Source organism: Rhipicephalus microplus, unplaced genomic scaffold, assembly GCF_043290135.1.
Source record: "Rhipicephalus microplus isolate Deutch F79 unplaced genomic scaffold, USDA_Rmic scaffold_17, whole genome shotgun sequence".
NCBI lineage: Eukaryota > Metazoa > Arthropoda > Arachnida > Ixodida > Ixodidae > Rhipicephalus > Rhipicephalus microplus.
In genome coordinates, this window is record NW_027464590.1 from 4,779,579 (window position 1) to 4,791,475 (window position 11,897).

The 11,897-nt window shown below is 45.5% G+C and overlaps 1 protein-coding gene across 1 annotated transcript; it reads right to left on the minus strand.

Annotated features, from left to right (window-relative positions):
* Positions 1-5,691: 5,691 nt before the first annotated feature.
* On the minus strand, positions 5,692-11,379 carry LOC142785023 (uncharacterized). Its single transcript, XM_075883439.1, has 4 exons — positions 8,399-11,379; positions 8,011-8,124; positions 7,836-7,903; positions 5,692-7,538 (listed from the first exon to the last, which is right to left on the minus strand). The coding sequence occupies exons 1-4, from the start codon at positions 8,797-8,799 to the stop codon at positions 7,234-7,236; spliced, it is 888 nt and encodes a 295-aa protein (XP_075739554.1). The 5' UTR covers positions 8,800-11,379; the 3' UTR covers positions 5,692-7,233.
* Positions 11,380-11,897: the final 518 nt, after the last annotated feature.

Sequence of the window (11,897 nt, forward strand, 5' to 3'; positions counted from 1 at the left end):
CCGCAACGACGCCACGTGTCGACCAAACTTGAGCTCACGGAACAGGGAACGAAGCACAATGGCAGAACACTGCGAGACCACTCGCAACATATTTGCGTCATGCATACCAGTCTCGACGGCACGGTGTACAGCTCGTTGGGTTGTATTGTAGTCTTTCTGAATTCCTTGAAGTGCACAAAAAGCGCGAAAGGTTGGGTACAAGGAACTTGAACATAGAAAACGACTTTGCCATCAAGCCTTTTGCAGTGTGTACTGGACGAACGCAGTGAGGGGTGACGAACGACAGGAATTCAGTTCTTATGCGCTTCAAAAATGACTATGAATAGAAAAGGTTTTGAATGGGAATGAAAAAAATCATCAAAAACATGGGTGTTGCTATGTCGGTGCAACAGAACTGCAAGCCTGTTGGAAAAAGATGGCAGCAATATCTCATAAAGAGACTGGAGAATTAAAAGCCTCTCTGATTGCCGAGAAGTAACAGAATTCTTCAATCACGTTACAGCTTGAATAAATTGATTTCCACGAGTGATGAAGGATCACGTATGGCATGAACGGTGCGTTTCTGCCTCCTTCCTTCTTGAAATATGGCCGCGACAATTTTCATGATAACCTAAATTACGCAGCCACTGTTTAATTGGTAGCAAATGACATGACAAAACCCATGATCTGTGTCATCGCTACATTTTAACAAAACTTGAAATCCTGCCAGATGGCGCATTGCTATCGGGAAATTTCGAGCACTAACTAATGCCTCCACGCGACGTTCACAAGCACCCGTCCTGTCTCTCTCATTCTTGTTAGCGCCTTGTTTGGCGCTCACAACTTTCTAGATCGCCACATTTATTCAAAAAGAAATTGAAGTGGCATCTCAGGGCACAAGCAGTTCAACGAAATAGAGAGAGAGAACGGGCGCTCGATTGCTCGCGAATCATGCTGTTTTCTCGTCTTTGAAGCCACATTAATAATGAATCCGGAGCTTAGCTCTTATTCTCCGTTGATTAGGTACATAATCATAGATCAAGCTCAGTGTGGATTCCGATGTCATGTAATAAAGGTGACCTGGAGTGGCACATGTGTCACAACATGCTGCAGAACCCAATTTCATGCCTTCGTACCGTCATGCTCGTTTAATACGAACGTTTGTAGATTGGACTACAGAAACAACATGAAAAGACCAAGAAATATTTAATTCTTCCGTTCGTTAGTAATGTACTTCGTTATGCGTTTTTCTGTTCTCTGGGAGCATATCACTAGAGTTGTGTAGCATGAATGAACATAAATTGCTGTTTCTATTTCACCACAGTCGTTGAACGGTGTACTCTATAAACGCATCATCTACAATAAACTTCGTGCCAGCACAATGCATAAAATGCTCAATTACATCGCCAAAAAAAAACGCGGATTTCACCGAAATAAACTCGTAAGCCTCGTTAGATATTCAAACGTCAAATGTAGAAATAGCACTGCCATGAACGAGATTAACTCTATGGCCAAATTTCCCTGCAAAAAGCACTCGAATAACTGCACCTTGCAGGTATGCAATATACATTTCATGAGGTTTTAGAAGTGTGGTGACATTATTAGCTAAGGTTACATTGTTTTAGCGTTGAATTAGCTGTTTAGTCACGTTTACTGTGCTTTTAAAGTTAATATTTCACCTCATGGGTAATTTAGTGACGTCATTTCATTTCCACATCTTTAAATGAGAGTTATGAATAGTTGATATCCAAGCATTTCTTTAAAGATATGTGACTGGTGTTTATCAAAGGACCAACCCTAGAACGAGTGCCGGGGCTAGAAGGGGCTAGAACTTCACAGTATTTTAACAAATCCGCATCAAATTGGTTCTATAGAAGACAATAGCTTGTCGTATACGCATCTTAAACAAAACTTGGCCATGCACTTACGCCCCATCTCACTGTTTTGTATCAATCATTTCAGCGTTCTCATTTCACTTACGGTATTGCCGCGTGGTTGCGACGTCAAAGAAGATGGTACGTGGGTTGCTCAAGACGACACTTTTAATTGAGTGAACATGTGCATAGGAAAGTGCAAAGTGCTCGAAATTCGTGCTTTACACAGATAGCGGTAATCAGAGCATTGGTCGTTGGTAATATGATCTGCGCGAAGGTACGTCGCCATTTATACACGTAGCATCCATATCGTAGGTGTCTCAAGCTTATCAGAAAATTCTAAAATAATCTAGAGTGTTCGCAGACAGCCAAGCGTCCTTTGCGCAAGGCAACTGATTAATATGTGGTGTTTAACGTTTCAAAACCACCACGTGATTATGAGAGATGCCTCCGGAAATTTTGACAACCTGGGTTTCTTTAACATGCACCCAAATCGCAGCACATAGGCGTACAGCATTTTCGCTTCTATCGAAAATAAAGCAGCCGCAGGTGGGACTTGATCCCGCGACCTGCGGGTCAGCAGCCGAGTACCTTAGCTACTGAACGACTACGGCAGTGCCTTTGCGCAAGACTGTGACATAAAAATACAAGCAAGCGTGGCAGTATAATAATGTTGTGATAAAATTTCAGCAGATGCAACATGTTTCACTGTGGATGCCATTTTCATACAGAACTGTCATCGGGTGGCCACGCGTTGCACGGTGGATCGACGTCTTTGGGTATTTTGAGAAGGCTAAGTTGCTACCTAAAACATACCGCGTGACGACCGCACTGACGTTGACTGTAAACTTTAGCGAAACGAAGTGCACGCTTCGGTGGGATGATATGCATATCCTTAATTATCAACCCTTCTGGATGAAAGGAATATATCTCCATGTGATGTTTACAGCCAGCCTGTAGACCGCAACAACTAACGGTGTGGGCCGACATCACTCCTGTAAGTCTATTTAGTGATGTATCCGTTACAGTAAAAAGTAACTAAATACCTCACTAGTTACTCAAATAAGAAAAAAGGGGAACGTTTCACGGCTCCACGTTATATAGATACATAAAAAAGGTAATGCATTACCGTTACCGTAACCAAAAAAAAAACAGAACGAATGTTACCTCTGCCGTAGCTCCGGAGTCATCAGTTTTAATCAATGTGTCTTTGCTGCAGAAACCCACAATGATAATTTTAAATCTCAAATTTATGTTTCACACATACTAACCCAAGCAAGGATTATACTCAAAATGTTCAATTAACGAGAATTATTTGTACAAATGTACTGAACCTTAGCAATGTCATATAGAAGCTTAATGATGCCTGCACATGTGATGGCTTCTGACTCTGCAGTGACACAGGATGAAACCATTTTTTTTCATTGGAGCAATATACACAAAGTGAGGTCCAATAATCCACGGTATTCATGAAGAAACTATCACTGAACTCTCAAGAAATTCACAAATATCGGCCTTTTCTTGATCCTTCAGCACCTCCAATAAAGCAAGTCGAAATCGCCACTGTTGGATCTAGCCACCGGAATGGCCCGCCGCGCGCCAGTAGGCAATCACGGAGGCCTACGGAGGCCCACATTGGTGCCTTTTTATTAGAGGGGGGGAATCGGTAGATGTCGTGGGGAAAAGGGGGGGACACTTACAAGTTTGTGACACCAGATGTGCCTTGCAGAGACTTAAGTCTAGAAAAATCACGTCTTGCAACACACATCTTGCAATAGCAGCCTTTTTTTAATATGTTGCAGGTTTTATTTTTGTTTATATAAGAATTCAAATCATGCCTAGAAATCAAATATACAAAAGAACAAAGGTTCCCAGCACTCGTAATTGCATTGTTCTATTGTGTCTTTTCCGGAACAAGTCGAGAGTGGCAGTTGCTATTTCGATTTCTTACACATCTTATGGGTATTGAGCACGTGAACACGCTACAAAAAAGCATTGAAAAGTTGAATGTTTTAGACATACTTATCAAGCATTCTTATTTGTGACGTTTTTAAAGAGAAATTTTAATGGGGCCCACTTGGAAGGGGTGTCCCCCTGCCCTAACCAAACACAAAGGGGTCGGGGAGTCAACGTTCTCTGCAGGCGTGGTCAACGGACGCCCAGCTCGTGACCAGTATGGGCTGTCTATCTGAGCAAATATTGCATTTGCTCTCATTTGCATATATAACCATCGACAGGCTTTTGTCTTGGGGGGATGCAAAGCCTTCTTTCAACATGCATCACGACTGAGGGAGTAGGTCGTGTTGGTGTCGCTAGAGTGGGTAGCAAGTGCTGGTGGAGCTTGAAGGGTTCAAGTGTCCTTTTTGCACCACCCGCCTCGCCCACGCCCATGTCTACACTTCATTCATTGAACACCGCGCTGAGAACTAGTTGAATAAATGCGCAGATTTGTCTCCTTCCGCATCCTATACCGCTGCATAAAAGATTCTCACATTGTGAAAAGTAGGTATTTTGATTCGTTTGAAGGAAAGTTACATTCAAAGCATGTCAGATACTCAAAAAAGCGGTTTCATGCAATCGTAATAAGAAAACTCGAAGCAGAGGTGCTTCTTCTTTTGTGCAGCGTACATTGTAAAAGTAAGATCAGATCCGGAAAAAGCGAAATGAGTGACGTGCGTCACTGCTTACTCATTGTTCAATGAAAAAAGGTTTCATGAAGTATGACGTTGCCAACAACAACAACAACAAACTGATGCATCTTAAATTAAAAAAAGCAAAGTGCTGCACATTTACCGTAGAACATGGACATAGATTGAAATACGTGTTATTTTTTCATGAAAGCGAAATAAAAACTATTTTACAAAACGCTTTGCATTCATCGGGATGTCGACACATCTGTGTAGTGTCATTTATGCTATTTGGATTAAAATTCCTGAACTTCCACTTATTCAGTAACCTGTGGTGGAAGAGCCTTTTGAATTTTCAGTTTCGGTTTCTGCGCCGCCGACGCCGACGAAAATTGGCCGCACGCCGCCGCCGATGAAAAAACCGGCGTGCGCCGACAATGCCGCCGCCGCCGACTCTGGACGACCCCCACGCCGCCGCCGGTCAAAACCGCCTCGGCGCACACCTCTAGCCGCGACAGCGGCGAAGCGCCATCCAGCAACCCTAGTGGAGATCAGTGAGCGACCACGACCCCACGGGCAGAGGTGGTTCTCGCCATTTCAAACAGATTACAGTCCAATCCAACACCGAAATCGGAGAAAAAAACAACACGACTAGAATACGATGAACCCGCCACAGACTGTGTGTCACAAGCTAGTGAGGAACTCTACCTGAACCACTGAATAAAGAACGCCCAAATCGCCTGAAAAATGTTTTCCAACACACCGATTCTAGCGCTATCTACTCATACATTTTAGGCCAAGTCAAGCCGGTTTTAAGCGGCTATTGGGTGAACCGAACGCTTTTGCTACAGTGTACTAGACTGTACTTTTGCCTCGAAAAGGTTCGTGCCACCGGGGGAACCGAAACACTTCCAAACTCAGCCTTCGCAGCCTGTGTGAGACGCTTAATAAAAAAAATTACAACCGCTCATCAATGCAGTAGATAGAAGTAGTTACGGGTGCCATTTAGCCGTTTAATTTTTGACGCAGACTAGGGCCGCTGTGAAGCGTAAGTGAATTCATTGCACATCAGTAGTCTTCATTTTTGTGGTGGTGGTGGTGGCAAAAACATTTTATTGAGCAGCCAAGGGGGCTGGAAAGGGACGTCAGCCTCCTACTTCCAGGAGGCCGCGATCCTGCGCCGAATGCAGGGCTCGTTGCATCAGGGCGATCTGATGCTCCGTCGCATTCGCTCGCAGGATTTCAAGCTGGACGGTTGTGCGCTCGCGATCTCCGACTTCAGCGTAGCTCCCGCCGACTGGTTCGCCCTCCGCGGTCTCCTGAAGCCGTGCAGCTCTCGCATTGTCGCACCCCGCCCTTGGACTGCTTCGACCGGATCCCCACTTTCCTATCTCCTTCTTTTTTCCTCTCGTTGGCTGGATGGCTTCTTCTCCGTCTTTTCCTTCTATTCTTTTTATCCCTCCTTCTTTTTCCCTATATCTTTTATTCCCCATATCCCATTCCTCTGCTGACCTGTTGAGGTGTCCTCGTAAGGAGAGACAGTTACGGGTCGGCACCTTTCTTTTCTTTTCTTCTGATATAACCACTTATATGCTTCGTCGCCGAGCTGGTCAGCGCAGACTCCCACTGCTCAAGGTCACGCATTTTTAAAAAAAGATAAGCCGTCTTGTTTTATTTCTGGAAAGCTTGTATTTGTTATTTTAGTACGTGAAAGAGCGCGTGATACAAAGAAAGAGCGCAGTGCCACTTTTTTTTGTGTGTACCAAAGATATCAATTTTTTTTTTGTTCGCATTCATTTAAGAGAAAAATTGTTAAGTGGAGTGTAATCTTTCACGGCGCGCAGGTGTTTTACAAAGCGTTGTCACAATCCAGTGTTGGGTAAGACAAACTTCCTGCAATGCTTACCGTTGAAGTTGCCTGGCTGGAACTGGGTCAATTTTTATTATGAGGTTTAACGCGTCGACGCTACATAGGCGATGAGGCACAGCGTAGTAGAGGGTGCCGGATTAATTGTGACCACCTGGTTATGGGCGCTGGCAGGATTTTACCTTGAGGGGGCAAATCTATTGTTGCGCGAAGGAAAAGGGAGAGGGCATGAGGTAAAGTGTTAAAATGATTTGGGGGGGGGTAGGGGGGAGCAAGTGCCTTTTTTTGCACACCCTCCCCTCGGCGCCCATACGCCTGGGGATTTTTAACGAGCGCCGAAATCTGGAAGACACGGGCCGCTTTCGCTTTCGCCTCCAGCAGAAAAGCGGCCGCGAGTCAAACCCGCGTCCTTGAACTCAGCAGAAAATTTTTACCGCGGTTGCCCTAAACATTGGAGGCTAATGCACCGAAGCTACATCTCGAAAAGAGGACAAACAAACTCATTCCAGGATGCATGATACTTTATTTACAGCAAGAAAAAAAAAGGACGGTTTGCAGCATGTTTTTCTTCATTGCACAATTCTGTTCACGGAGCACATTGCAGAGTAGTGACTTACACACAAGTTTATACATAAGACTTCATTTACAGAAACAACCCAAAAACAGAGGCACATAGTATGCACCATGTTTTTGATGCGTTGCACAAGTTTACACGCGCAGCACTTTCAGGTACAGTGGCTTACATGCAAGCATTTTTCCGGTAAGCTGCCCTGTCTGTCACAGCCGCACCGACATTGGACAAGAGTGGCTTAATAAACTTGTTGAAGACCACTGACATTGTGCTCGCACCATGCTCATCTCTTGTCGGGCATACAAAAAGGGGGCACTATTCAAGGTGAGGCAAAATCAGTTCAGCCAGTTGCTGACGTACATTGCTCTTTTTTATGTGTGGCAGGGCAATGTCAACAGCCTTCTTAATGGTCACAAGTACCATGACAAATTCAGGCTTTGGGAAAGTTAGGCCACCCCTTGACTTCAGGCTAATTAGCCCCATTAGCACAGGACTGGATCCATCTGATTGATGGAGGGAAGGGCAGAAGGTACATGTTCTCCGCTCCTCGACTGCTTTTGCCACAAACCCGGCTATGTAAGCAATGCTAGCATTCACTATGGTTGACGGTGGGCGCTGCACTGAAAAAGAAAATAAGCAGATATAAAAAGAAACACCAGAATAAAAAGTATCCAGTGAGAGCATAAAAATTGTGTTTGGCAGTAATGTAAACAGAGCAAATTTTAGACAGCCCATAAAGACAGATCTTGTGTGTAATGCAAATGCATCACTGTTTCCACCCAGCCCTCATCAACATAAATTTTGTTGCGTTTCTAACAATCAGCAGATAACCTTCAGATAAAGCAAGTGAAGATGGTGGCTTTTTGTTTTATCTTACATTTAATAATACTCCAATGAGCCTCTACTCATCTACTTACGAGGCAGTGCTTTCAGTGGTGTAAACAGCCCGTCGATTTCCATCACAACGTCTTCAGGTACAGTGCAACTAAAAAAGATGTGCAAAACATGTATTAGAAAAAAGGCTGCTGGCTGGAAAAGAAGAACAGCCAGGCAAGCAAGCATTAAGTCTTGAAAACATTTGATGCGGCATACCTGGCTAGGGCAACTTGAGGTGTCTCAGTCGAAACAAGTGTGGCAGCTTGTACTGTTGCTTCAGCTGGAACATCCAGTACAGGGGACGTCACGCTCATGGAAGCGCCATGCATGCTGCAAAACACACGTAAAATAAACGCAATCACTTGTGAACAGCAGTCCTCTATACTCCTGAAACATTGTCTATATGAGCAGATGACATTGAGTGCTCACGTGGCTCAAACACAACAATCTCAATCAGTAGGCAGGCTACAACAGTAGTAGCTGCACACAACGCGTGCTATGCGTTGTGTGAGGCCATGAAAAATTATGGGGGTCCTGTTAAAAGCAAAGGCAACCTGCCCAACCATGAGCACTTGCCCTAAAGCATCAGATCACGTGTACCTACCTCAAGACAGCCTGCCCGTTCTCGACGTTTGAAGACTGGGATGGGCAGAGGTCGCCAGTCCTCAAGATCCTCTCCAGGCTGAACGTCCTGGCTCTTGCATCCAGGCAGTCATTGCCACCGGCCATTTGCCGTAGAGAACTGAAAAGGAGTTCCACAGGGTCGCTTGAGAGGTTCCTCGTCAAAGCATAAAAGAAACCGCTCTCGAGAAGGAACTTTACACACAAAACCGTAGACTTGCTCGTCAGCAAAATAGCTTCATAAGTCTCTGCGCTTATAAACTTCTTCCCACTCCTTTTACAGGCATTGTTGAGAGCCTCGAGGTAGTCTGGAAAGTCCTTTTCCAACCACTGTAGGCGTTGGTCAGTCGTGCAAAAGAAGTGCATCTGGTCAGGCTGTCTCATGTGCACATGCGCAGTTCAGTTTGCTACATTGTGGATGGCGAACCACTTTTGCATCATCTTCATGAACAAGATTGTCGCCTCTGCATTTCTGAACTTCTCTGCCTGAGGGTGGCGACTCGGGTATTCCTTCAAAAAGGAAAGTGCCGAGATGACATCGTCTGAAAACAGCTGCACTGCTCTGCCTACGTGCATCTTCTCAAAGTTCATTGGTTCTACGTGCTTCTGCGTGAGGAAGCGAACTGGTTTGACAACCTCGTTCTTTTGTAGCTCATACAGCTGCTTGACAAACTGTCCCGTTATTGGTTGGCTTCCGTCTGTCATCTCCCCCTCAAGCAGAAGGCTTCGCACATTTTTTATAATATGGCACTGGTCAAATGACAGAAATAAGCTTCTTTCTGGGTCACATGGATGAGTGACAACAGGCTTGAGTGAGCCGTTCCCCAGGTGACGCATCATCGTAACATTAATTTTGTGGTTATCTGTGACAATCCGGAGCACACACATACCACACTTTTCAACTTCAGAGATTACCTCTTTTGTAAGATGGTACAAAAGCTTGCCACTTAGACGGTTCATGAAGAAGAAGCCGCAAGGTATCCTGTATGCTGTGGACAATCCTGTAGCAACAAAACATAGCACCTTGTTGGCAAGCATGATGTTGCTGGTGTTCTCTGCTGCTCCACTGTTTTCTTTCGCCGTTTGTTGCCCGAAAAAGCAATCCATTTTGCGATCATATATGTATTTGGAGCTGATGGACATCTCATCTACAATAATTGAGCAAAGCCGGGCTTGCTCTTTCAGGTTGCCCACCTCTTGCCTTAAGCGTTCCTTCATTAGTGGTGTGACCCCACTTTCACCGTTCGACTTCCCGACATAGCGAAGGAGGGTGTTTTTCGACGGCAGTTTAAGCAAGCCTCGGTTGCGTATGTAACGGTACGCCTTGGGGGACAAGTAGTACAATAGTACACATTCCCGCACAAAGTCTGGCGACCATGCGGGTCGTTGCCTTGTTGCATTGGTGATCTGCTCCACTAAGCAATCTTCTAGGCAGAACTGGGCCGTGCCAACCTTCTCCAAGCATTTTCTGATTGCCGAGTGGACGGTGTTGTTCTCATAACCACTGAGCTTCTTTTTTAGGCGGCTGTTTTCTCGCTGCAGTCTCCTTACAGTATCTGCTTTTCTAAACAATTGCACCCTCATTCTGTTGATTACCCTTGCATCTGACTGCCTGCGTGGAAGGAATTGATCACAAGTTTGCGCTGAACATTCAACTGAGTTAGTAGGCCGCTGCAGTTCACCAACTGCATCTTGTGCACTTGTTTTCGCCCCTATAGCCACCTGATCCTCCTTGGGGCTAAATATTGACACATGGCTTACAGAAGTCTGCGGCAGATGGCCTCCGTGATGGCCCGCACCTTGAAAACTCGCCTCTGTATTTTCTTCAGGGACTGATGGCAACAAGCCATCAGAATTTGACGAATGGCCTGGGGTGGTTGCACTGTCACAGGCTGAACCAGTCATTTTGGCATGGCAACTTGATAAACTTGATGCCTTTTTTTTTGTCTGAAGGGAAGTCCTGTACCTTTCGCTCCAATTTACGCCGTTTTGGTGGTTTTTGCGGGTGCATGTAGGTTGGGTATCCCGAAAATACGCTCGGAACAGCATCCCGTTTGAGGCGGTGAAGCTTTGTGGACCCCAAAGTGTAGTCTGAATCTGAATCCGCAAAATAAAGGCTGCAGACAACACTGCTCGATGATTTGTCATTTGGGACAAAATCTTTTTTTGATATCGTCTTCAGCCACGCTTGGCGACGGTCATCGTTCGTAGGAAATTCATGAAAACTTATTCCGAGCTTTCTTTTCCTGTCCGACTTGCAGAAAGGCATGCTGCAATACATTCTTCTGAAAAAATACAGAAGCAGAGCGGACAGCGGTGTGTAATGCACGCCAGAAAACCGTGTAATTTTCACTCACAGCAAATAATGAGGCAGCGAAATTGCGATAGCTACGTAAGACCGCTAAGCACACCTGCAACATATACGTGATAGTAAACCAAGAGTCCAGAAAAAATTGTCGCTTCGTACGCGTGGTCGCTTCGTTCACGCGGAAGACTAGCTTAGAGCTTTCGACAATTGCAATCACCTGCCTATAAACAACACTTGAGCGCTTATCGATATTACGCTGCTCTCTCTCACTCTGTCTCGCACACACGCGCACGCACACACATTCAACGCGCACGCGTGTGAACCTACACACACACACACACATTAACACGCACCGCGGACCCACCCACATGCGCACGCACACACGCGCGCACGCACGTGGGAACCTACACACACTCACATAAACACGCGCCGCGAACCCATTAACATACGCATGCACACACCCACACACACACACGCACGTGCGCGCGAACCCCCACGCACACCACGTAACATGCACACGTGCGCAGCGAACGCCCACGCAAGCACACGCGCCGTGAAACAACACGCGCGCACACACTCACACACAAAATAGCCCAGCTCACTGTGGCCAAGTACTTTCGAAACAGCCGGCAAGGCATAACAAGGTGAACCGCCGTGATAGCTCACGAAAAGGCCGTAAAAGTGACAAAACAGTTCAGCACTCTGGCATTCAATCTGCAGGAAATGCGAAAGGAGTTTGGGCTGCCTCATTCGATTCACGTAACCACACCGGCTGCAGCAAAACAAACTTTTTTAACGAAGTCTTTTAAAAAACGTACGTATCTTAACTTTGTACTGCTCGCAGGAACGAGTACAAACACATCGAGCGCATACTCAAGGTTTGTCTGCAGTGAAAACTCGACAACGAAGACTGGCGAACACCTGAAATTGCAGGCACTGTCGGTCAAATGAGCCTCGTTCATGGATGGATGGATATGGCTGTACCCTTTAGATCAGGCGGTGGCTAGCACCACTAAGCCGTAATACCTAATGAACCAAAAACTATATTTTTTTTTCCTTAAAAAAAAAGTTTGAGGATTCGTACTTTGCGGTGAAGAGTTTATTTTCACTCGGGCCTTGACTTTAGCCACCAATCACATAACCTCCTTCTAGTTAAGTCTACCCGCTTAAAGTC

Bases quoted from the DNA above. Each gene is read 5' to 3' on its own strand.
- LOC142785023 (XM_075883439.1), bottom strand. From the start codon at position 8,799: ATGAGACAGCCTGACCAGATGCACTTCTTTTGCACGACTGACCAACGC. The intron at 8,125-8,398 runs GTAGGTACACGT...TGTGTTTTGCAG, and splicing joins AACGGGCAGGCTGTCTTGAG to CATGCATGGCGCTTCCATGA. The intron at 7,904-8,010 runs GTATGCCGCATC...CATCTTTTTTAG, and splicing joins CCTCAAGTTGCCCTAGCCAG to TTGCACTGTACCTGAAGACG.